Raw genomic sequence first — 25,878 nt, 5'->3', positions numbered from 1 at the left:
CAAAGCAGTGTGGGACTGGCCTCACAAATCTGTGAGCTTTATTGATGGTGTTGAACATTCAGCATCATCTTGAAAGTCTGCCCTATATTTATAATGTAGAATTTCTCCATGTTCCACCAGAATAAAAATTTCACAACAAAACAAAATGCATTTTAGTAGTGGTTTTATTTTTGTTCTGTCAATAATTTGGATTATTTTTAAATATTTCTATATGAGAAAAGCTTAAAATTATAAATACTGCACCTTTGTAAAGGTTTTTGCCCCCATTTTTCAGCTTATGGTAAACTTTACACCAGTTTGTATTCATGGCCTAGGACCTGTAATCCTTCAAAGGACTAGTGAGGTGGAAAATGTATCTAATCATTAGGTAAAACTCAGAGGAGGATGGTATATACCTGAATCTAGGTATATAAACCTTTCGTTTTCAAGACCCAAACATGCACAGAAAGATGTCAACATTAAGATGGTACATGGTTATATTTACATTGGCCATGCCTCCAACAGTGAGAGAGTTGAGGTTTGATTAATTAAGCATCTGCATACAAATGTGATATCACAATTTTGACCTCTTCCTGTGCATGGTGATGTTTGTAGACATGTATCTCAACCCAAGGGGGGTATTCATCTACAGAAAAAGAATCTTGCACTGAACTTCTGATCATTAGAAAAATAAAAATTGCATCCTACTAGTCCAACATCTTGTATTTGCTAATAATGCCAAGATCTTTGTCCAGTGAATTTTAGCATCCAGCATTGCACTTTAAAGTTTTTTTCTTAGGAATTCCTTTAAAAGAATTTATTTATGAAATAGATCTGTCGTTATCTCCATCAAGCCAATACAACTCATTCAGTTTAGAATAATCTAAGTGACTTGTTCCACTAATGTTATAGTTCCAACAATTTTACTTAAGACCCATTTGGTATGTCATGAGAATGTTGATACAACTCATAAAGAGTCAAATACTTCCGGAAATTAAAGATAAATAACATTTTTAACTTTTCAAATGAATGTTCTTAGGAAGGGTTTTGAGATTGCTGTCCCTTCTTTCTGATGTCAAAGACAGGCAGACAACAAGTCTAGCATGATGAGTGGTCACGTTTGCTGGTCCGGTTGTCCACACCAATGTTACGGAAACACATCAGCTGGAATTTCATACCCGACTTGAATTCTGTCAGCAGATTTTCTAGCAACCTAGTGACAAAATAAAAATGGTATTATGCTCCAGCTGCTAAAAACTCAATCAAAAGTACACCACAGAAGTCTTTTAAAAAAATTGTGGGTAGTTGACCTTTACCTTAGATTTCTCACTCTGTGTGTGCGTATTCATGGATGCAAGCAGATGTTCAATTTTGCCTTGAAGTCTCACCTTATGTTGGCTCAGGATCAAACACTTTATAAATAACAAAACAATCCAATTTGCAATGCTGTACTTTTTCGGTTCCATCCTTAAGTGATCTACAAATTCTCTCAGATGTGCAAAACTAAGAGTGATGAATAATCTATGTACTTACTGGTTTCCTTCATTAGACAGACTAGGAATGCGCTGAAATGCTTCTTTGAAACTGGAACTGGAAACAAAATATAAGATGGCTGTTAACTGATATCAAAAATACTCAGTAGGGGTTTTATTAAGCAAAAAAAAAAAATACAAAAATTAAAGCTATTGTTACTAAAATACAGCAAAACATGCATTCTCTGAGAGCATCTAGATTCTAGAGCAATCATTAGGTCTAGACAAAACACTCTTGTTGATAAGTGTTTCTTCTGTGTTCCACTTACTCAGTTCGTGCTGATGCATAGACAGCTACTGTCTCCTGCAAGGCTCGAAGATCAAGACATGCCTGCAAGTCACAAATTAAAGTTATAAAAAGACTTTTCATCACTGAAGTACTTTAGAAAAAGCGTGTATGCTTAACTATTGTGAATAGTGCAAGAGATTGCAGATGTGCCAATGAAGGCATTGGCAGACTCTTGATGCTTTACCAGATGATGTAAAATTTTAGGAGTATCAGACTTCCTGGAGACAAAGTTGAACCATACTTACATGACTAACCTTGAAGATTTTAAAAATGACTATAAAGAAGCAGAATTTATCTGTTGATGAGAAATGCTTTTTAAATAAATGTCCTTGCTCAACATGCACACTTTTTGCGTCCACCATCTCCAACCCACCCAGACATGAGCAGAAAATAACGTATACTGTCAAAGATAATCACTGTCATCTGAATCACACCCCCTGCCTTACCTGCACAGCTCCATGTGCTCCAAAGCTATCAACACAGTGGATGAGTCGTGTAACCTCTTCCACAACAGCTTCCGTTACTTTGCTCATCACTCGACTCACAAACATCGGAGATATGCTGAAGACCTACAGAACAAATTTGAGGATTCAGGACATTTTAATGCCTAATCATGTACCAAAAAAAAAAATAACATTAATAGAAAGAGGGCAAGAAAGGGTATCTGGAGTGTGAAGAATGTCTGAAAATGATGAAAGATTTGCGTAGCATCTAAGCTAATCAAACTTATAGCAACCAAACTGAAAACTAGATTTTTACAAGGTCATTATGTCTATGCCCACTCACACTTATGACAAATTCAAAGTAGGAATTGATATACAGCTCAAGAGAAAAAAATGTTGAAAAGATAAGCTGACAGGCATGAGAATATATTCAGTCATTTTTGGTGGACAAGGATCTAGAAATTGTTAACCCACCTCAGCATGAACCTCAATCATGCTCATCAAGTTCTCCTTCAAGTAATTTCTAACACCTGCAACATCCATTTTGTACATATGTAACACACGTATTGCCTGAAAACCAATAACACACTTGTGAAGTACCTATGCAAACATGGAAAGGTCCCCAGTTTCCGAAAGTGAAACGTTTTAGAAAATCGGCATTTTGTATGTGCCTAGCACCTGGGTACAGTCCCCAATTAAAGTGTATCCCCAATTCTAACAAAATTCCACCAAAAAAGAAAAAAAGAATCTTTTTTTGTCAAGAAAAAAACCAAAAACCAAAATTTAGCAAATATCACTGCTTGTTACTGGTGAACCCTGATCCAACACATGGTACTTTTGAAACCTTAATTCTCACAATAAACCAAACCTTAACATTTCAAATAACACTAATTCCAACCCTAACCTCCAGCCATAAACATCCCCATTTTCCATGAAGTACATGAATGCAGGAATACACATTTTTATTCACACATAAGCACCAAACCCTAACACATGGAAACATACACAAACATATGCACCTGTTGGTGGAGGGCAAGTTTTCCAGCTGAATCGTCCCCTGTACATGCTGGGTTCCATTGCACCAATGATAGGATCTGACTTTTGCTCCACATAACTTTCAAAGAGTTTCTTATCCAGTTCAGCATATGTGTTTTGTGCAGCCTGTTACCATATTACATGGAAAAGAAAGCTAAAGTTTCTTAATATATTAATGCATTATATTATTGGGTGATATACAAAAGTATTAAGATACTTTTAAATTTATTTACAAAATTCTCCAATCTGTCTCTAAAATACTTTATGAAGCTTGTTTTAATTCTCTGCTTCAGATGGTTGCCAACTTTGTCAGAGCCATTTCAAGCTCAAAATTTTCTCACACTAGCTATAAATTATAATTATCATGCAGACTTTGGTCTCTGCAATAGTGGTCATAATCATGCAGTAAACAGTCCATGTCCAGTGTGTTAAGCAGAGTTTTCGCTATGGGGTGTGTGAGCAACAGCAACCGCCCATAGCCCACACATGATGGGTGCCCTGTGCTAACAAGTGCACCGTCAGGATGAGGCAGTCTGTAATTTTTTATTGCCCTAACACATATGTTGTGCTGGCTTCAAAAGGCCCTGCAATTCTATTTGCCTAAAGCCCCAAATCCTCCTAGTGCTAACTCTGGTGCTAAGTGCCAATCTTAACAGCTGTTAAGGAATTAATCTCACAATTTCTAAACGCTGTGTAACGTAACAAGTGTAAGCCCAGCTTACCTCGTAAAAAATAAAATTAAGAAAAACAGTTACCTTTGCAGCTTTATTCATCTCTACATAACCATGGCGGTTGAGATTATCTATGATGCGGGGAATGACCACTTCTTGAGCATGGTTGCAGTCACTGAGCATAATAATAAGGCGCTTGTCCTGTTAAAGAGAGAAAAATTTAATTCTGTATGTCAAAGAGCAGGGTCCAGATAATCAAAATACTGATGTCAAATATACGGCTTTGAACGACAACATCGTATTACCTCCATCTATGCATGATAATGCATTAATGATGCAACAACAGAGGAAATGAAAAGGTTTTTGTGTGTTTTGTGTAACATGGGGAAAGATGCTCACTAGCGAGGGAAGATTATCCTCGTCATCTTCCATTTCCATCTGACGCTCAGCTATCTGCTTGGATGCATGGCCACTGAAAATGAAAACAAGGGAAATGATCCAGGAAAGTTGCCAATGATAAAGGCAATAAACATAACACAATTTACCAACCCACTGAATAATTATAGACCACCAGATTTAGAGGTACCAGAATATAGAGGTACATTACAATATTATAAATGTAACCAACACGTCAGTCCCTGATGGCTACATAGGGGAAGGCTAGTCATTCAAGAACACAACAAAGATTGAAATTGCCGCACTCGGTGGCTGGCCTGCTGTCTCTCCATTCTCACTTCCAAAATCAAAAAGCCTCCCTCAACTGTAAAGCTCCACTACTTATTCTGCCACCCCCCCTCCCCCATCGAATGTTCCAGAGCCATCCCCCCTCCTTTTCCCAAGGTCTAGTCCCAACCTTTCCCATGTGGCGCCAGTTGATAAGGCCCACCCTGTTCTCCCCATAAAACTGTTACTTTACATCATCATGATAATAATAATAAAGTGCTTATGTAGCATCTTTCCCTTGCACTAGCTGGACTCGATGCAAATGCACATATGTACACACAGACACAGCGTTATAGTTGGCACCAAATATACTTTCATGAACAAGCAGGCATGCAGCCACCCACACACTCAAACACACACAGAAAAAATCAGACCCAAAGATATCCATGGATGGTGAGGCCTGTGAACAGGTGTCACATCCAGAAAAAGGTATGTTGGAACCAGGGTACAAGCCCACAACACCCAAATTCTCAACGTTGTGGTGACAGGCATATTAGCCATTGCTGTATATCAGGTATCCATCATTACTTGATGGCCAAAGAGTTTCCTATTCTCTGGGCCAAAAATGCCTTGACCAGAATGACCTCAACAAATCAATTTATGCCAATTTGCTGCAATATTTTGTAAGTATATGTCAGCATAAGAAAGATGGCAAAGGACGCTGAAATTTTGTAAGAAACTGTTTTCTGTTAGAATAAAAGGACCAATTCAAGCTTGAGGATATACAACAATACTTGAAGCATTAATGGTGTTCAAGCCTTGATGGTCCAGGTTTGCACTAAAGCCATTTTGAATTCTTCAGGTTGGGACATTGCTCACTTGTTACTTTCTGCATGCTTGCTTGAGGGAGGACTGAAAGCAAGCTGTTCCAGACAAGAGGAAAAGGCCTGTAACAGTGAGGTGCACAGCAAGGTAGCCTCCTTCTGAATTGGGCGCTGGCTGAAATCTGGAAACAGAGAATAATTTGGCAGCCATGTTTCATCATTAGTAGAACAGGTATTTACAGTTACATAATTAATGTAAAAATATGACATTTTCAAACAGAAAAGATGCTGTAGCATGCTTCATAGAGGTAATAAATGACTACTGATACTATTAACTATAAATTGATACTATTAATTTTTCTATACTGTCTGAAGATCACTCATAGTTTTCAATCCATTCAATACTGTCTAGGGAAAGTAAAATACTTTGTCTTGACCATGAGGATCTTAAACAGAAAATGCAAAATCATGTAAAAGACAAATACACACTCTCTCTCTCTTACACACACACTGCACACACATACATATAGGGGAAGTGCCTGCCCCCCTACCCCCCAAAAAATTAAAACAAACATTTTCTGACACAAACCTCTGGTTCGCCAGGTTTATTGAGGACAACAACTTCATGCAGATGTTGCACCGTCTCACTTACAATATTTTCAAACAAGGCTGGCTGCAATTAAAAAACAATTTTCTGGCTGACATCAAGCACCCTCTGTCATGAGCACAACATGTATATTCAAAAACCTACAACAGGGTCTACAGAAATAAACTCCCTTTTGTTTTTTTCTAGGGGGAGGGGTTGAGGGAAGTGAGATGACATACTGCAAGCATTTTATAATATGTAGGCCTTTGAAATTATGAAAGCAGATTTGGTTGATTTGTTTAAAGCAAAGATAAATATGCACAGTATAAGATGAAAAACTGTCTGATTATTCTGATAAAATTCTAGTGCCACTCACCAGCTGTGTTGTTCCCCCACACTCATCATCTGTCTCTACTGACCATGTCTGCTTGTTATACAATCCCTTTACATCTGTAAAAATGCCATGTACACTTTTTTGTCGCTTTTTTGTGAGTTGTGTAAATAGTAATTTATGCAATGTCTAGAATTACATTTTTAAAATTCAAAGTTGTCTTTTCAAAATAAAGAAGTGGTATATACATACAAACACACATTTGCATGTATGTACTATCACTGGAGTCAAGTTTTTTCAAAACTAATGTGGCCCCCTCCCTTTGCCCCACACTCTTTCTCCTCTACTAATGCTTGCTCACATTCACATATAAGACTTGAACTCTGCTTTTTTACAGACTATGCAAACACGACCAGCAACCACTTTTACACAGAATTTATGATTTTTGAAGTCTTCACAAAATAAAACTGTAAAAGCATTGTAAACATCTAGATATGGCATGTTTCATGCCTTTCCAAATAAAACTGTGCAATTTAAGCATATAAATAAATATAGAATGCTGGTACCTGCAATGGCTTGTTTCAGTAATGTGAACATGCAGTTGGTGCGAAGGTCAAAAGCCAAGTCTTGCAAAATGTTCAAGGACTCAGCAGTAAGGTCAAGGCTGGCTAGTGTTGAAACGCATGATCTGAAAAGAAGATAATCTTGCCAGTCTTAAATATCTTCAGCATTTCATAGTTACATATGATGAGGTGAGTTGAGTTTTTTTGGGATTTTTTTTTTGATTTGGGGGGTTGGGGTAAATAGACACATGCTTACATTCCACCTCATTGCTTAAGTTCTGACCAGAAGAAAGATCATGCATTTTAACATTTTTAATCTTTGCATTTATTCTCTTAGTTTGAGTCTCACATAACAAAATATACAAACTGACAAAGATATGATGTACAAATATTGCCAGCTGACTTACCGAATGGTTCGTACACAGTGTGGAAGCCAGGTTCCTTGCACAACTGACTTGCTGGCCGCTGGCCACACACCAAACTTTAGCCGTTCACTGTCAGGGAGGTTTTCAAGTGATTCTGGAAGGAAGGCTGCACGCACAAAGTTTGCAAACAACCCAACCAGCTCTGCAATCATTTGCTGTTAGAAACAGAAAGAAATTCAAGGTCTTCAGTTCTTGAGCTTGGGGGTGTCTTTCAATCTGAAAAGTAGATCTGCATTTTCAACATTGATGTTTGGATTAGTTTGCACAACTAATGTGCTTTCAATTATCTTCTTCAGAACTTCTAAAACTTTAGGTTGATAAATACACTTCATGTTTAAAATAAAAATGCATCTTTATCTTACCTTTAATTTTCCATGTTTGCTGGTGTCAGATTTAAATCCCTTCTCAGACACCTGAAAGTCAAATGCATAATTCAATGTTAGATTCCTGATACAAGTTATCAAAACTATACAAAGTAACATTAAAACCTTAGAACATGCTTCTAGCATGCTATATTTCCTTTCATGGACATGTAGAGGTAAATTGTCCTGTTTATATTAAGAGAAATAGTCATTATCTGTTCCCACTGCTATTATGCACCCACCCACCCACATATCATTTCTTACCTCCCTTGTGCGGTTAAATTCTCCTGAAAAATAGGCCTGACCCAGTTTCCAAAAATCAGGAAAGTTCTCCAGCATTATGTCTGTAAGGTCTTCCACAAACATTACTTTCTGTGGCGTTCTGTCACGCCAGTTACCTTCAGAGTGAACAAATGTAAGAAACACTCTTATGAAAATGTATAAATAACAATTAATTAGTACTACTGAAAAGGTAATTAGCACTTTTTTAAGACACACTGTGAGTGGACAAATATTGCCTAAAAATTATTTGGGCAATCGTGGTAATAAAAGCCACATACTAGAAACTTTAACAGCAAGAAATGTGGGTGTGACAATCCGTATGATATATGTATCCTGGAGCAAAAAGTTTTGTCTGCACAGGTGCACTGACAATGCATATCAAGACACTTTTTTGGCATAATTAATGCTATCAACATAGCTACCACCCCCAATATCACAACATATAACTTTAAATCCCTCAGTGATGAAGATATGACAATGATTAAAAGCACATCTTACAAGGATTCATTATATACTTTATACCAAATGTTTTTCTACATAATTATTTGCATGATACACAAATGACATACTTGCATTAAATTCAGGTCTAGCACTGGATAAAAAGATAAGCCCAGGAGATGTGGAGACTGGCTTTCTCCTCAATGTGTTGCTCTGGGATGAATTTTTTGCACTAATGGCATCAGTCTGTATGGCGGATTTCTCTAGAAAGGCATAAGGAAACAATATTAGCTGATGTGTCTAGGAATAATGTTAAAAATAAGTTATCACTGCACAATATAAAAACTGATTTTTATATGGGGACATAATTCAATTTTACATGCATTTGTATCAACTAAATCAGAGATCAAAAGCTTATGTTAGTTGATATCTTTAATAACAAGCTAAACGTACAAACTACTGGGTGATCAACACATACATGTCTTGGAATGTTCCTCTACACTTACTGATGACATCAATAAATTATCTGCTTTTCCCTTTTTAAAAAAGTATTATTATTAAAAAAAATTTTTAAATTGTGACAGGCTTTATAAGTTTACTGATACCTACATTAGTTTTAAAAGATATTGTGGCTGACTAGCCAAAATCCGCTACATCCTTAAGAAAAAGGTAGGTTTGAGAAAGAGCAAACAAGAGAGAGAGAAAAGACACAGTGTGTTCAGGCCATGCAGTACCTACCAGCTTCGACATGATCGTCTCTGCAGTCTTCTAGAAGTTCTATAATGTGGTTCTGCTGACTTTCCAGGCACTCCCAAGCTGGGTCACCCTGACATTCCAGGCTGGTCAGATAGCTGCAGACATTACCAAACACTCCTGACTATGATGCTTGACACTCAGTGCATATATATATACACATACATATGGTATGTACACATACCGTACTTGACTGCTGTACCTGACACTCAGTACATATGTCAGTACTAGATTGTCAACCAATGTCTGAACAAGCAGTACAACATTTCATAAAATATATAGATTGCTTGAAAATCGCAAGTGAAGAAAAAAAAAGTAATTCAACTGCTTGATTTTTTTTTCCTGTAAACCTTCCGCTCTTCAGTGAATATGATTTATCAATCAATAAAAATCAAATTATTTATACAACCTTTCAAAGTTATGGAAACTGTGTAGCAGTGCCTATGATTGTTTGCAAGAAACCCAGTCTAGCTACTTTTTTTTTAAATGGCAAAGTGTGGCAATAATGGAGGATAAAGTTGTCAAAAAGGGAGGTGTCCACTTTAAGAGACTTGTGATTCAGAGCTTTAAAGAATACTTTTAAACAAATACAAACATTTTATATCAGTCATACTTTAATCTACTTTTCTACTAAAAGTACTAGCTTATCTGTCTTTACATACCCAATGAGTTTCTTCTGCTCATCAAGTGTGTTGTTTGTATCCAAGAGGCGCTTGTGCAGCATGTCCCGAAAGTTGTTAATACGACGCTCTACCTCTTTATACACTGTGAACCAAAACAACATTTTAACCTGTTTTCATTGCTTGTAAATCACATCCTATTAGATCATCACTTGCACAAATACATTCCATAAGTCAGAGTCAAGCTACAATAGTTACAGGTAGAATAACTATGCAAGAATATAAAATACAGTTTATAAAACAGTTATCATCTGGTTATGATTCAGGGCCTTACCATATCTTTATAAATTTCATTAATATTTAAACAGATGGTAAACATTTTAAAGTTCAGATGCAAGATATACATATATGTAAAGAGTTTGGAAAAGTTGAAATGAGAAAATAACCCCCATTTGCTTGAAGCATTAAAAAAAATACACACCACTTAAAAAGTACTGACCTTTTTTGAATACTTTGACATCTGTTTCTACAAAAAGAGACTTTGCTTTTTCAAAGTCATTAATAACCATGTTGTAATCGCCCTGCAACCACAAAAAATATTAGATCATAACTGCATAAAAACTCATTCTAATAATGGGGGATTACTATGACATGGTAGTGAATAACTTTTTTTCATATATGTTCCTAGCCCAAACAGATAAAGAATAATGTAATGCTGAGATAACAAAAAAGCCCACTAATCCACAGGGTTTAAAAATTTGGGTAATTTGAAACTTTACTAACACAATAAAAAATATTTGAAAGATTAATTAATGAAATTTAAAAATCTAACAGACTTTAAACTTCAATATTAACTTTTGGGACAACTGCATTTGCACTGTAATCAGAATACATTTAATGAGTACCTTTTGGATATTTCTCTCCATGTTCAGAGGCAGATGAAAGAGGAAACGGAATTTTGTCAGGACATTCAAGGCATTACGAGTTGAGTCGGCTTTGTCCTTTCGCCCAAGAACTTCCTGAAAGAGGCCATCTGCGCAGGACTTGGCCTCTGATAGATTATATTTGCAATTACATCAATGGCTTGGCTATATATTTTCTTCAAGCATATCTTTTATGCATGCAGGATATCAACAAAAATATTATTTTAAATTATATCATCATATTCATTTGACACTGTTTTCTTTTAATTTTTCTCTTCTGTTTTATGTAAGCAGTACCATGTAAGGGGAAATAAGATATAATATCGAAAAAGTTCTCCTTACATTGGTATTTAAAAAAGAAGCAAAATTTATCAAATCATTTGTGAGAAGACATTTTTTTTTTCTAAATACTCACGCATTAACAAAACTGCATAAGAATCCATAGAATTGACTCTTATATCATCTGCACCAAACTTCTTGTACGTTTCTGTAACAGGCAAAAATTAAATCATTACTTAAAAGTGTTTAGTGGCATCATGACAGCAACAAAAAGATCATTTCATTGAATTTCTAACATGCCAATATTTAAACAGGCATGCATATAAACAGTGATGAAAAATTATACATATGTATATATATTATACCAGTATGAATGCTGCCATTTATTAATATCCAACGGATTACAATAAAATAACAAGCTAAATGTACCAGTTTAGATGTAACTCACTATTTCAAATAATTAATTGCTATTGTGCTGATTTTTCTTTCTGCTTACCTTCAGATTTAAGTAATTCTTCTGAAGATAAATGTGTTCAAACAAAGAGACATGGTGTTGACAAAGATCTTACAATCTGTCTTTGATGTGAAGAGTGTGTATGTGTAAGAATGTTTAAAATATAGTTACTACTTCTGTCACCCATACCTCCCAAATACAGTAGCTCATAGGATTTACAAATATGAGTATATGTGCTTGTGCATGCAAGCATGTGTGTGTGCATATATATATATAAGTTGTCATAGTTATCAAAGCAAAAGGCTTAACCCACACAAGTTTAGAGTTTAAACAAATTTTCTAAAAAAGAATTGTTACCAGTGAGACTATCAAGACAATCCAAAATGGCTGTGAGGTTAGATCGTACAACTGTGATGGGACCCTCAGAACGTTGTGCAGCTTTCCTCTTCATATATGTCAAGCCGGCTTTCAGATCCTCAAAACTGTAAGACCATAAATCCATTTACTTAACAAAAATTATTGTTGAATATTTTCTTGTAGCTATGATGAGATTAAATTCTGTCTTCTGACAACAAAGAGTGTCTGAAAGCGAGATTTAAACATAAATTTATGATTGAAAAGACTGAAAATTAGTGGTACATTGTCCTAACACATGTGACAGGTGGTGATCAACTTTCCCCTTCCTTCACAAGTCAGGTACACATATACTAGGTGAGAATGGAAAGCTTTCGAGTGAACTAGCATCAAGGCTGCGGAAACTTCATAAGGTTTGTGTCAACAGAAAGCATACATAAGAAAATACAGAAAATACATGATATACATTTAAAAATTCAGTTTAAAAAATATTACCTTGCATTTTGATGGTTTTCTAACAGATACCAGCCAGGTGAAAAATTTTCTAGAGACATGTTTCCTGATGCTGAAAAAAGACAATCTAAGTGTGAAATTCAGCATCTAAACTTTCAAGAGTGTATCAGGTCTAAAATCCTGTCACATTCTCTTAAAACAAGTAGGTATTATTTACAATGATTAGGATAAAGTACCATTCTTTGTCGTGAATGTACATGCAGGCCATCACACACAAAAAAGATAAAAACATATCTAGACAACATACAGAGGAGGCTGTTGACTCAAATATCCCCTTGCTTTATACTGCACTGTGCTCACCTTCAGGAAACAGTTCAAGGAGTTCTTCTTCTGTCATTTTGACCCTGAAGATTAATATAAACATGTTTGGAAGGAGACTTTTACAAATAAAAGGTTCTCTCATTCTTCTAATCGTGTTCTTACCACTACCTATGGTGTGTGTGTTTACCTATTTATAATTAAATTACAGTATTTACAGAATAATGGTTTACAGTAATCATCATGATCACTTTTTTTTATGTAAGTCTTTAAAGGACTTGACCCATTTTCATTTTTAAAAAAAGAAGAGAATGTTGTATAGATTATAATCTTACATTAGTTTAGTCCTTGTTACTTCTTGAGGAGCATAGGGCCGCAACAAGACTGTTGCGGTTTCAGTAACAGTTTTTTTTCTTTTTCATGAGTGGGCTGTTAGCACAAAGAAAAACCCCCAACCTGGAGGGCCAGACCTGTTCGGCTTGGTTAGACCTGCCAAGAGCACAATAAGGCTTCTGCCGACATAGCTCTGTGGATTGACAAGGTGCACAAGCCACCACACCACTACAGAGTAAGTTGCACCAACTGGCAGTGGTATATTATTTAACTTACTCTTAAAGTTACATTTTAGAAGATACTGCAAGTAGACAATGAATATTTCTTGCAACAATTTTTGAGACTTTTTATAATCCAGAAAAACTGACTTGTCTCCCTCATCTGAAATTCCAAGAGGATCTTCCTCTTCTTTCAGTGGAGCAGCAGTGGCTGTTCGTCCATGGTCTAGGTTGGCTCTCACAGTCTGTGATTCATCAATCCACACAGCTGATTCTTGCAATGGACCTAAAATAGTAAGTTTTATGCGTTGTCTACAAACAATTCCTAAGATGCCATATACAACAAAATATTGCCTATAATACTAATAATTGTCTACAAATAGTCTACAAAATACATTTTTAATGTGAGCTTTTTAACAAGCAACAGCAATGAGATCACCACAGCATCACACTCTAACAATCAATCTGCTCACTTGACCTTTCTCTTATTCAAGAAATTATGCATAAGTGTATATGCACTCCACTACCATCTTCCCACAATCCATGGTGCTGGAAAATAAAGAACATACCTATTTGTAGAAAGTAGCCACGGAAACCAACAGTACAGCTGCCCTTGCCTCCAGATTTAGTTACAACAATAATATCTCCTTTCCCCTTTCCTGCCCCTGTTCGGGCAACAATTTTACTTGGTGACTTCCATTCAGCGAGTAAAGTACAGTCGATGCCACATATCTTTAGTCCTGAAAAAAGTATCAACTGTGATTATTTTTTTTAATTTCTACGTGCCTAAAAAACTAACCATCATTGGTTATAGTACATGTTAATGTCCAACAAAGCATAAAAAACAAGGATAAATGGCTGTGTATGAGTGAGAGAGTGAGCCATAAAAGACAGGGTGCGGATCGACGTATATAGAAGATATACCTCCGTGGAAAGGGTGTACGTGTTTTTTAATGTTATACATCTCAAAATGATAATGTTTACGTACCAACGAGATCGCGAGCATCCAACCCCAAATTTTCACCTCTGATAGTAATACGAGTTCCAGGTGGCCCTTCCTTTGGTGACACACCTGTAACAAGTGGCGGGTTCTTAGGTGCCATTATGTATTGTCGCTTTATCTTGTCTATGCACACTGCAAAAAAAAGGGCGTCCACTTTGCAGGCAAAGGGTGCCAGCTTCCTCTCATCAGAAAATGTTATTATGCATACACCGTAGCTCCAGTTGCTCGCACACGAGATGTGTGTCTCCTAAGAAAAACAAAGATCTGGTCCATCTCCTTAAATATTAGTTAAACGAGGAAAAATATCATCCGCTTTCAAAATAAACATTTTTTGGCAAACGAAAAGCAAGCAGGCCAAGGGAGACTACTGTCGCAAGCATTGACTGAGAGTAGTCGTTCGTCACTAACATGGCTGCGTCCTTGATTCGATGTGCCTTTGGTGCGCCAGCTTCTAATCTTTTGAAGTTTCTTCGACCATCTGTTGCGGTTGTAACAGGTATGTGCGTGATTCACCTTTTGGTTTAACGAACTTACGGAGAATTTTTTTAAATAATTAAATAAAGGTTTTTATCACCAGTTATAAATTGCAATATACTACCCGTCTACATGTACTAAGCAATTTGGCTTTTTATTTATTTTGGATTTTACTAAGTACTAATGTGCTTTCAAGTACTGAGTTTCCATTTAGCCCTCGCCCTTTACAGGGAAGAAAATTAACTACTTGAATGAAGCAATTAAGAATTATAGAATAATTTGTAGTAAACATAAAAGAAGGTGGATATGTACTGAAGTGATGGTTAAGAAAAAAAATATGTATAAATTTACAAGTTGGGAGGAATCTCTAGAGGCCTCATCTAAATGTCTGGAAAGTATTTAGATAGGTGGCGTCAAAAGCAGTTCAGGAAGTTCAATTGCTTAAGATGGAGAGGGAGGCTGTTCCATAGCATGCTTCCTGAACAATTTCAAACTTTATTTAAAAAGGTCTAGTCTAGGAATGGGAATACAGTATTCAGTTTTGGAGAGGTTCTGTGCATTATTTATTATATATCTGTGATTTATTTAGCACATTTCCCCATACGGAGGAGATCTGAATGAGTTTTACAAGATACATTGGGCAGTAGATAATGATGCTATATAGAGAAGATCATCCCAGTCAGACAAACATACATGTACCGATGCACCGTGAATGTTTCCAAGAATATGACTGAATGCAGAGGGAAGGTGGAAAAAGTAACAGTCCGGGTAAACCAATTACTGTAAGAGATATGAATGCAATTTCCAGAATCTTGGATAGGAAAGCTTTAAAGGAAAGACATGATAACTTGTGACCTCAGCAACGCAGTCCAGAATTTGTTGCAGGTTCATTTCTATAATACTATAAAGAATTGTCAATGTCTTAGGTATGAGGTTCAAATCTCAGAAAAAATCATACAAAACAAATGGGTATAAAGTCATCTGTAAAATGTAAATCTGTACTTAAGAGCAACTTCATCTGTTATCAGTTATCTTCTAGAATGCATAGAGTTTACTGTCATTTGTTTATTATTTCCTGTTATGTAATTTTTTACACTGCAGAATGTCGGAGAGGAAGGAAAAACTATCTTCGAAAATATCTTCTTGCTCTTTACAAACGCAGATTAGAAGTAGGACCTGAAAAGCCTAGACACCGGTCAGAGTGGATAAACTGGTAATCTCATACATGTGTGCCTTTCTTACAAAATCAATGGAACAAAGACTTAAAAATATTCTTCAGAATCATGATTTAGTTTTCTTTAGCAGCTAGTAGTAATATGTACTAGCAAAGACTTGCTTTATTTTGCTATCTTTGCTGTTTATAGTTAGTTTTGTTTTTGAAACAAATATGAAAAAGTTACTGATTTTCTGTGAAATAGTGACATTTACATAATTTAAACAAGACTTGGATGGCATTACTTGTCTTCTCACTTTTTCTTAATGCTAAAAAATCAGCAAACACACTGATAGAAATTACACAAAAATTTTATGTAAAAGTTTTATCAAATATTTTGTATACCAGTGAATAAATGTTACTAGATGTGAAATGCAATAAAAGCTTTGATGAAGCAAATATAAAATATTATGTATGCCTGCATTTTGTTTTTCTGTATTTTTTATGCTTTTATGCTTTAGTTTATATTTTCCTTTGTTACAGTGTCTTTCTATTTTCCGAATGTAGTCAGATTTTACAATGTGCTGCTTTTTGACAGGAACTATGATGCAGAGTTATACGCCTTTGGGAAACGCCTTGGAGAAGAATTCTCTCCGAATACATTAAGAACAGCCTTTACCCATCAGTAAGACAGGTTTTGCATGTTTGCAAAAAAAGGTTTTAGTCAAGGAGAGTGATAATGACAATAGCTGTTCGCTTTAAAGACAATAATAATTAACATATTTACTTTTTTATAGTCCATTTAATACCATGAGCATACTTAAATAGAAATCTGAAAACACACATATATATCACTTGAAAACTAACTTCATTTTGCTTTGTTCATTTTTCTTATAAGAATTATATGTTAAATTTTAATGCTTATCTTCTTACTATATGAATCCTTCAGCTCAGGAAGCTTATTTAGCAAGTGCTAATATTTGATTCTTTCACAGTTCCTATATCGAAAAGGAAGAAAAAAGGAGAGCAGATGTTGGAATAGACACTAATGCTGCACCCCTGGGTCTAACAGACAACACAGATCTTATACAAAAAGGTAAACTCTCATTCAGAATTATGATTTATTTGATTATAAGGTTCGATCACTTGTAAAGAAGGTAAAAATTGTCTTTATGAAGTCTACTTAGATTATTCAACATCTTGTGTGCAAAAAAGTTTGATTATACTATTGTAAAATTGTCTTCTATTTACTTTATTTGCTTTTTTCGTTCACTTTCATTAAACTGTGATTTTTTTAGGTACAGATTAATTTACCCTTTAGCATTTACCTGAAATTTAACTGCATCAAAGATAAATTTATTTTTAAAATGCAGTTAAATTCCATGTTTTTAAAAATGTTGTAGTTGTGCCTTTTTTTTTTCTGTGAAGGAGAAGCAACAGCATCAAGATACCTAAAGGCTTACCTTAGGCACATCTATCCTGCTTTGTATGAAGAAGGCATTATGTAGGTTACTTGTCAGCAATTATAAATGTATGAGAAGTTAGACTGTGTTACAGTTATAGCATAAACTTTCTTTTTTTTTTTTTACAAATGCCAAAATGCTTTTTCACTAAGGTTGATATTATTTAATCTTATATAATCTCATTTTTGTATATACTTTATATATACACATAAGCACACTAAGCATATTTTTGAAAATGATATATATGTCTTTATGTGCATCCTTTTTTGTTTCCTTTCATATCTTTAGTGTTATCTTGCATGTTATTACTCATTTGTTATCACTTGCATGTATTGTACGTCAGGTCAATTCATGCCTATCTGATGTCAGAGAAAATGCTCGCCTATATTGCAAGTCACATTGGAATTTCAGACTTAATATTGTGTGCAGTAAGTGGCATTTTTTTAATTAATAAGTGAAATATACAAATAGTCTACACAAATTAGTTCTTTAAAGGCTAATTTCCCAGATCTCTTTATATTCAAAAATAAAATATTAAAGTTTCTTATTTTTCCTTCCTCTTTCTACCACCTTAGGAGCAATTTTTTTGATTTTTCAAAGAATCTCTGGCTGATTTTCATAAGCGAAAAGTCACAGAGACTATGAAAAATCAAGAGCTACTTATGGAAATTACATCAATGTGATGTTACTTTCAGGATTTCCCACCTGAAGAGTCTACTCTCAGTAAAACATTTCTGGCTGTTGTTGGAGCACTAGAAACTGATCAGGTAAGATAAATGAAACAGTCTAGCACCTAATCTACTTGTCTTCTTTGCATACTAGAGAAAGCTGTATTTAAATGAGAAGAGTACTTGTTAACTGAGTATTAACTTTTTTTGTATTTTTATTGCTTAAATTTTTCTAGTGTTAAAATAGTTTGAACATTAATTTATAGGTTCTGCTGTTTCAAGCATAAAAATATACAATGTGAGCGTGCTTCTTTTTTTTTATAACAATGGCAATGGTTTTGATGATGGTGTCAGCAGCTTCTGCAGCAGTTTGGCAGTATATAGCAGTAATTTGTTACGCTTTTTCAAATTTTCTGATGAACTCATTCCTACTTTTCTTTCAATCCTTGTGGGTAAGCACATTTTTTCTGCCACCAGGATTTAGCAAGAGCAGAAGCGTTTGTACACGATTTGGTGCTAACGCAGCTGATAGGAGAAGATTTGACAGAAATCTGGAAGGTTACTGACCCCATGGGCTTACTTGCAGCTACTCTTCATGCACAGGGCCGAGGCCTGCCAGAAGTTAGGTCAGTCTTACTATGCTATGAAAATTTCTTGAGTATTTTTGGTGACCACATTACAAGTAAAGATTATGTGTATAAATATACTGTTTATGTTATTTTTTTAAATCCTCCATTTTTTTTTTTCTCCGTATTTTAATCACTAAGGAATTCTTTATTTGTTGACATGCTTAAAATTATGTGTACTTTGTTGTACCTATGTTTTGACAAGTGACGTTTTTCCTTTCTGTCACAGTAATCGTTTTCCTTTTTATTTTTACACAATATGTGCAGATTGCTGTGGCAGGCGGGTAAACGTACAGTCATGTCTGCTTCATATGTTGGGATATACAGTGACCGTCACCTTATTGGGCAGTGTAAGTTTTACCTTTGAGCTGTTTATTTCTAACAGCCAGGTCTTCTTGTTCATAATCGCCCCCAGTGGATCATAGGGCCGCAACTCAAAAAAGCCATGTCTACTTATCATGAATTCATGAAGAGGTTGTTTTGTTTGTTTGGTTTTTTTTTTTGTTCATTTTGAAGTCTTGTATTTAACTTTTAAGTCATACTCAAAAGGAGAATCACTTAACTAGTTGTGCTACTGAACATGGCGTTACCGATGTCTGCACCAGTCATCAGCCATCAAGGGGCACATCTTACACACTTACAGCTCATTTGAAAAATAAAACTTTCAAAATTTGTGCATTGTGCTAATTAGGTATGCCATGGAGTCGGAGAACTGTTTTGGTTCATTTCACTTTGTGGCTTATGTCATCTACTTTTAGAAATTGTTATCAGCTTTATTCTAATTAAGTACTACATACTGTATTTTTCAGCTTTTGGGGAGACGCCAACAATAGCAGAAGAGATGGCAGCAAGTGATGCTCTCAGGCGTTTGATGGGCATTACTAATGCTCGCCCTCCACTCCAGTTCCAATCTGCAGCTAAAAAGTTGCAGCTTGATTACCATAAAATCAATGTCCACGCAGAAGACATCATTCGAGAGTATGAGGAAAGCCAAACAAATCAGCCAGTTTTGGCCTAACTAGACTAGTTCAGTTGGGACCAGAATTAACCCTAAAATAAGTGTTTTTTAAAGTGTGTTATCATTACAAACATGATTCTATTTAACATGATTGTGTCACTCATAAATAAAGTAGCTATACCAAGTCTGATGCTTTGAAGTTGGTTTTTTTTCCAAGTTCTTAATATTTCCTGCACAAGACGGGATGACAATGATTTCTGCTGAATCTTTTACTTGTTGACTAAATGAGGCAGTTTGGCGGTGCAATGGTTAGCGCCTGTCGCCAATACAGGGAGGATTGGCTGTCCTAGCTTCAGCTCTTGTCTGAGGCACACTGTTCAATCTCTGCATGTGGCATATGTTTACATAGCTGGCTGCCTTGCTGTTATATAGCTTTAGCTGCATGCTCGGTGTAAAACTCCAATCCCTTGTTTGATCAATACATGGTAATTAGTAGCTGATTTAGTTGTCTAACATTGCATTTATCATTATCACAGAATAAATCATTCTCCATTGCCATTGCACTGTTTTAAATATTGTGTGGTTTTCTTCTGTATGACCGGTGTTTACCACCCAGCCTTGTATTATAAATGTTTATTTATATTCTATAAAAAGAACGTGTTAAGAAATCATCTAGCAGCAAGAAATTTATGGTTTAAATTGCGATCCGTAATATTGAATGTCCGCACATACACCAGATGTGACATCCACCTATACAGCGCTTTTCGGACGAGAGAGAAATACCAACAGTAATCTGAATTTAAGAAATAAATAACAAACAGCTGTACAGTATTTACATACGATCGTTATAGCCACTGTTATAACTTGTTTGATGGCATCTTTCCATTCAGAGATCGGCAGTGTTTCATCGAAGGATCGACCAGACGATGCGACAAGATCGCGTTCAACTGGCCATGCAGCTAATTCGAGTGTGGCTCTCTTCTCTTGTGCGGTCATGGCAATAACACAAATAACAATGAGTGGAGAACTAGGCAAGAGGCTAAGCGTTGGTCTCAGCAAACAGACAGCAGTCCACCTCTACACATTCATGGTCTAATAGCCCTTCGCTCTCTAGCCCTGTCACCAGGCTAACTACAGATCATTACCCAATTTTTAGTCTCTGCGCTGGAAAACAGTGAAAGTTTCTTCCCCTTCACGAATCAACAAAGTTGTGGATATAGTTATTGTTATACTCCATTGACTAGTCTGCCTCCTCTTCTTTGTCTGCCCATTGTTTACACTCTATTGCCACTAGTAATATTATTTTGTGTGTGTAGTCATACATGTTGAGCACAAAATTAGCAAAAATTCTTTCATCTGTTGTTATTCTGGTAAGTTTGAAATCAAGTAATGAGTTAAATGCTGCGAGTGTGAAGATTAGGCAAAAGATGTAAACTCATAACCCAGGTAAGCATGCATATATTTTTTAATAGCAAACTGTTTGTCGAACAATATGAGAAAAACTGTGTGATATAAGAAATAATTTGTGATTTTCAAGTACAGAAATGAATTTTTCAATCGCCAGAGGGCATGATTTGGACCCTAAGATCGATTGTTGTTACTTGTCCAAAAGGAAATGTTCAGTTGATGGGCTTGATTTTTATTTCCAAATTAATTTTGATTTCGTCACGGAAATCTCTAGCCTCGGTAATGGCGCAAGTGACCATTTGTTCTTGCACAGAAGGCGGTAGCGTAAATGTGATTCTTTGCCCGCTCTCGTTAGATGGGCCAGGGCGAGGGTGTGCTGCATTCTCGAGCCGCTCGCTTTTTCTTATAGTGTTTGGTGGCCGCCCCAAAGCAGGCCTTAACGGCGTGGCTGCGACGGCAAGTTCCCTCTTTTTGTTTTTTTGACGTTTCTGCAACAAGAAATCGTCCCGAACATATATATAATTCTTAAAATTAACACCACGCAAATGTCTTTAAAATGCTCTTTTAAACGGTGTATCAGAGACGTGTTTATTGCAAAATAATTTATTTTCTCTCATTTTCTCATGAAAAAGTGTCATGCCTCTCGGGACTTTTTGTCGTCGTCGAATTCACAAAGGAAGGATCTGTTGACGTGCACCACACATGGCTGCAGATGTCAGTAAGTACATATGTGTGTGTGTGTTTGTGTGTGAGATGACACCATTACCATTATGTAAATACTGCTATGCTTTAATTCAGCGATGCCAAACCTTTTTCGGCCTGCGGGCCATATCCATTTCGGACAGCCGTGTCGCGGGCCATATCCATTTCGGACAGCCGTGTCGCGGGCCACTTCACCGCAAAAATACAAAAAGGAAAAAAAATAGAGCAGATACCATTTTTTATTAGAAACAAGTTGTACTTACCATTAATTATGTAGTAATTAGTGGGATATTTGAAGTTGTTTTACCGAAACCAACTTCTGAATGTCCGGCTGCATCGTAGAGACACCAAGTCAGAGCACTGAATCGAAATGTTCGTCCATCGAAAAAAAGATTGGGAAACGCCCCTACGTGGGGTTAAATACTTCTTCTTCCTTTTTTCCGTTTTTTTAAGGTCTTTTATTACTAACATGCCGATTTCCTGCACTGTGGGCAGAAATTTCGCGGGCCGGATGGCACCGCGTCGCGGGCCGGATATGGCCCGCGGGCCGTAGGTTGTGCATCCCTGCTTTAATTCATTGCTAAATGATTATCTATGGCTGAAATAGTACTACTTTTATTGTGTAATAATTTCTAGTTATGGTGTATATTTGTGTTACATGTTCTTAAAATTTATGTTATGGATGATAGATTTTTTTAAATAACATTAAATTATGTAACATCATAACATTGCATGCCAGAGAAGCAAACTGCAGTCAATACAATCATATCTCAACTGAGAAAATTGCATACTATCCATCCTGTATTCACCATAGTTCCTTGAGTATAACAGTGTAGTGTTTAAAAATATATGCAGTCATAATCTCTGAAGGAAATATGACAGATGATGTAAATCTCAACATGTCATCAATGACAACAGAGAAATTTCGAACGGTATTTTAAAAAATTTATATTTCATATCCTACAATAAAAACAACTATCTGTGATACTCGGTTTTAAAGATAATTTAAAATAGATTTACGTGGTGTATACATTTTAACAAATATACGTTTTGTTGTCAGTAAAATCAAGTGAAAGACTGTAACAGTATAGGACGGACAACTCACACCTCTCCTTTAATCATTTGAAATTGAAATATTTAAAAGTCTGTTAATTTAAGAAAATTCCTTTAGTTTGATTTTTCACTGTTTAAATAATTCCTATACTTTTTTTCTCTTTATTTGAGTATCATTGATTGATCTTTATCATAAATGGTCACCATTTGTTGTAGTGAGAATTAATTATGATGTAAATGTTTCCTGGGTTTATGCTCAATGACATTAAATATGTTTTAATGAAAAGAAAATGAAAATCTGTGTATGTCATTCTTGCCAAGTTTGAAGTGGAACTTCAGAGAGTATGCATGGTTTAAAATTAAACATTATGAAAGGCTTTTGCTGAAACCTTTGTAAAACATTGATAAAAAAACCTATTATTAAACTTTAAAACTCATTTTAAGAAGGTTTTAAGTAAACCTTAGTGTAATGGGCATAATTTACGTTTGATGTACATTTTTTTGCAAAAATTGCTAAAACTTCACAGTGTCAACTTTTTTCACACGTTTATACAATGTTTCAATGCTATCTGCTATATGGAGGAGATGCAGAGTATAACATAAGATCAACATAATACAACTGTCACAAAGAAGTAAAAAAAAAAAAGCAACATTAAATGCGAGCAAACATGCAAAGTAAACACAAGCATGCAAAGTAAACAGCCGTCAGGCTGTACATAAAACCAGAAACGAGGGACGTACACTTTTTTGAGGGGAAGCCGCTTTTTTAGTTCTTCTGGGACTCATAATTTTCCTATGAAGAAAAAAGTCATTTCAAAATTGTAAAAAATTACATCGGAAAGAGTCCAGTTGTTTACGAATATGCACAGCCCTCCGCCTTTATTTTTTCCGTGTTTTCGTTATTCCTGTCATGCCTAATCGTAGTGAAAAGGTGGACGTAGGTTTTGTTGCTACTAAGCCATGTCTCTGTAACACAAATTAGGCTGCTGCAGCGATATTCGCGGTCGCATTTCACCAGCGTAGCGAGTTTTGTCATTTTGTTATCAATGGAGCGGGCGTTGGTTAAGGCAGTGGTTCTCAAAGTGTGGTCCGCGGGCATGTCAGGTGGTCCGTGGCTGACAGTCGTCATATGTCAGCAAAAGTGATGTTTAAAGTGATGCATTCCTTGCATTAACATTTTAATGACAAAGAACGAGGTATACGTAGTTTTATGTCAACTTATTACTATATTACTTTTACAAAAGGACATTTAGTTTTGAATTAAAATGAAACAAATGAGGCAATTTAAATTTGAAATTTATAGTACAGACTGATTTTTAGGCCTTGGTGGTCCGCCATAGCTTTTACTTAAGTAAAGTGGTCCGCGGTCCGAAAAACTTTGAGAACCACTGGGTTAAGGTAATAAACGGCAGCGGGAGACGACATCCTCTCCGCCGCACTCTGTTCCTGGTCCCTCCTCTAGATCCTCGCTTTTTCTTCGTGGTCTTCCTTCCCGTGTAGTTTCTGGTGTGATCTGTTTAAGAGTGCTTCATTTCATTTGGGTCTAAAAAAAATTTTAAAAAGCGCATCGATAGCATACGCCCGCTACCACCTCTTCGAATCAAGTCTGAAATTCTCAGGAAGCGCGCTATGGAACAACCTCCCTCTCCATCTCAAGCAATTGCACTCCCTGAACTGCTTTCGACGCCATCTATCTAAACATTTTCAAGACATATAGATGAGGCCTCTAGAGATTCCTCCCAACTCCAGGTGACCTTGTAAATATATATTCTCAACCATCACCTTGTAAATATCCACCCTTCTTTATGTTTACTACAATTTTTTTCTATAATGCTTAATTCATTTATGTAGTTAATTTTCTTCCCTGTAAAGGGCGAGGGCTAAATAAAAAAACCAACAACAAACCGCTCAGTTGCTTATTTTACCCCTCGTAAATAAAGAATTGTAATTGTAATAGTTTATACGCATGAGCATACCTTCAGAGTGATTCCGTTCTTCAACCTAAAATGAGAAGAAATCAGTAAGTAATATTAAAATTCAAATGTATATTCTAATAAAATATATGCCTGTTTTGTATGTGTATATATTTTATAAATATTTTTTTGTGATTGTCAAACTTTTGACCTGCATCTCGATTTGTGAATTCTCCGTCCTCTACAATTACAGTCTTTCAGTTGACTTCACTACAAGACAACAAAACGTCTGTTTGTTAAAACTTACACCACGTAAATGTATTTTAAATTATCTTTAAATCGGAGCATCACAGATAGTTGTTTTTATTATAGGTTAGTAAATATAAATTAAGAAAAAAAAATACCGGTCGAAGTCTCATTCGTGAGTACGAGTGAGTGAAACCACGAACTAATATCCCATGGTCAAACTCACCTCTGTAGCAATCGAGCAATATGACCCGTTGAAGCGGGCTCTGCGCATGCGTAGCTACCATTTCCTGCGCATGCGCTGTCCGATACACACGTTTCGTCAGGTATTAGCATTGGGCTATGCAATGTACTCCCATTGTGAGGTCAGATGTGTCCCAAATGAACAAACTCCTAATTGAAGATTAAATCAGGAGCTATAAATGCTTCAGCATAATCTGTTAAAATAAAAATGTTGTTTTGGCTTTAATTAATCAGCTTGAACACATAAATAACCTCATAATACTTGCGTCTTAAATATTTTACATAATGGCACTGACTGTTGAATAAATGCAACATTTGACTTTCGGTCATTGTCTATTTATGCAAAATATGATTAGTATCATATAAAACATTCAGATTTAGTATGTTAGTAGTGTCTTTTCATTTTTGAGAACACAGCTTTGATAGAAGGATGCACAAATAGAACAATGTTTTTCAACAAAGTTTTTTTGTACAGGGATTAAGTATGAGAACATGGGATGGCGGGGGGAGGGACACAGGCAGTGGCCTGGAAGGGGGGAATAACCTTTTGAACTGTGGTGACAGTTGTGGGCTGCGTCGGACCACGCGAGCGCCATTAGCTGGAGGGGCGGGTGTACATGTTGGTGGGTGTGTGTCTGACGTGGTTTTTTTTTTGTTTTGTTTGTTTTTGGTTTTTTTTTGTTCTTTTGTGCGTGCGTGTTATGGTGGGGCTCTCCCCTATTTGTTTTGTTTGGCCACCTGTTTGAAAGGAGTTTTGTTTTCTTTTTCTTTCCGTTCTTCCATATTGTTAAAAATTGTATTTATTTTATTTTTTTTTTTTTTTTTTTTGAGCTGGCGGTCG

At 35.9% G+C, this 25,878-nt stretch overlaps 3 protein-coding genes across 5 annotated transcripts; 1 reads left to right on the top strand and 2 right to left on the bottom strand.

Annotated features, from left to right (window-relative positions):
- Nucleotides 1–146: 146 nt before the first annotated feature.
- Nucleotides 147–14,307, bottom strand: LOC112576450 (exocyst complex component 2-like). Its single transcript, XM_025258864.1, has 27 exons — nucleotides 14,117–14,307; nucleotides 13,698–13,868; nucleotides 13,279–13,414; nucleotides 12,620–12,663; nucleotides 12,302–12,371; nucleotides 11,810–11,934; nucleotides 11,135–11,206; nucleotides 10,702–10,847; nucleotides 10,296–10,377; nucleotides 9,839–9,941; nucleotides 9,162–9,274; nucleotides 8,555–8,686; nucleotides 7,968–8,101; nucleotides 7,704–7,754; nucleotides 7,324–7,496; nucleotides 6,920–7,041; nucleotides 6,399–6,472; nucleotides 6,022–6,109; nucleotides 5,492–5,618; nucleotides 4,349–4,421; nucleotides 4,034–4,150; nucleotides 3,263–3,404; nucleotides 2,718–2,773; nucleotides 2,247–2,369; nucleotides 1,781–1,842; nucleotides 1,513–1,569; nucleotides 147–1,192 (listed from the first exon to the last, which is right to left on the bottom strand). Exons 1-27 carry the CDS (start codon nucleotides 14,229–14,231, stop codon nucleotides 1,078–1,080), a joined length of 2,823 nt encoding a protein of 940 aa, XP_025114649.1. The 5' UTR covers nucleotides 14,232–14,307; the 3' UTR covers nucleotides 147–1,077.
- Nucleotides 14,308–14,498: 191 nt separating this feature from the next.
- On the top strand, nucleotides 14,499–19,658 carry LOC112576447 (39S ribosomal protein L44, mitochondrial-like). The gene is made up of 10 exons (XM_025258862.1): nucleotides 14,499–14,627; nucleotides 15,707–15,818; nucleotides 16,357–16,443; nucleotides 16,754–16,854; nucleotides 17,187–17,262; nucleotides 17,565–17,649; nucleotides 17,917–17,988; nucleotides 18,367–18,515; nucleotides 18,783–18,865; nucleotides 19,325–19,658. The coding sequence occupies exons 1-10, from the start codon at nucleotides 14,540–14,542 to the stop codon at nucleotides 19,531–19,533; spliced, it is 1,062 nt and encodes a 353-aa protein (XP_025114647.1). The 5' UTR covers nucleotides 14,499–14,539; the 3' UTR covers nucleotides 19,534–19,658.
- A 146-nt stretch (nucleotides 19,659–19,804) lies between these two features.
- On the bottom strand, nucleotides 19,805–25,246 carry LOC112576448. Of its 3 annotated transcripts, none has more exons than XR_003101842.1 (4): nucleotides 25,021–25,246; nucleotides 24,612–24,636; nucleotides 23,377–23,428; nucleotides 19,805–21,368 (listed from the first exon to the last, which is right to left on the bottom strand). XR_003101842.1 is itself a non-coding variant. In XM_025258863.1 (3 exons), exons 1-3 carry the CDS (start codon nucleotides 25,128–25,130, stop codon nucleotides 21,093–21,095), a joined length of 411 nt encoding a protein of 136 aa, XP_025114648.1. In that variant the 5' UTR covers nucleotides 25,131–25,245; the 3' UTR covers nucleotides 19,805–21,092. The 3 variants fall into 3 exon arrangements, 1 of the variants encoding a protein (XP_025114648.1); XR_003101843.1 differs by lacking the exon at nucleotides 25,021–25,246 and adding an exon at nucleotides 24,953–25,016; XM_025258863.1 differs by lacking the exon at nucleotides 23,377–23,428 and having other exon boundaries at nucleotides 25,021–25,245.
- Nucleotides 25,247–25,878: the final 632 nt, after the last annotated feature.

Source organism: Pomacea canaliculata, linkage group LG12 (assembly GCF_003073045.1).
Source record: "Pomacea canaliculata isolate SZHN2017 linkage group LG12, ASM307304v1, whole genome shotgun sequence".
NCBI lineage: Eukaryota > Metazoa > Mollusca > Gastropoda > Architaenioglossa > Ampullariidae > Pomacea > Pomacea canaliculata.
The sequence above is the reverse complement of the archived record's forward strand: the minus strand, read 5'-3'. Positions and strand labels throughout refer to the sequence as shown.

Bases quoted from the DNA above. Each gene is read 5' to 3' on its own strand.
- LOC112576447 (XM_025258862.1), top strand. From the start codon at position 14,540: ATGGCTGCGTCCTTGATTCGATGTGCCTTTGGTGCGCCAGCTTCTAAT. The intron at 14,628-15,706 runs GTATGTGCGTGA...TTTACACTGCAG, and splicing joins ATCTGTTGCGGTTGTAACAG to AATGTCGGAGAGGAAGGAAA. The intron at 17,989-18,366 runs GTAAGATAAATG...TTCTGCCACCAG, and splicing joins GAGCACTAGAAACTGATCAG to GATTTAGCAAGAGCAGAAGC.
- LOC112576448 (XM_025258863.1), bottom strand. From the start codon at position 25,130: ATGCTAATACCTGACGAAACGTGTGTATCGGACAGCGCATGCGCAGGA. The intron at 24,637-25,020 runs GTGAGTTTGACC...TTCTCATTTTAG, and splicing joins ATTGCTCGATTGCTACAGAG to GTTGAAGAACGGAATCACTC. The intron at 21,369-24,611 runs GTATGCTCATGC...TTCTTGTTGCAG, and splicing joins AGAACGGAATCACTCTGAAG to AAACGTCAAAAAAACAAAAA.
- LOC112576450 (XM_025258864.1), bottom strand. From the start codon at position 14,231: ATGGCACCTAAGAACCCGCCACTTGTTACAGGTGTGTCACCAAAGGAA. The intron at 13,415-13,697 runs GTATGTTCTTTA...TTACTATTTTAG, and splicing joins TGGCTACTTTCTACAAATAG to GTCCATTGCAAGAATCAGCT. The intron at 10,848-11,134 runs GTGAGTATTTAG...ATAATCTATCAG, and splicing joins TTATGCAGTTTTGTTAATGC to AGGCCAAGTCCTGCGCAGAT.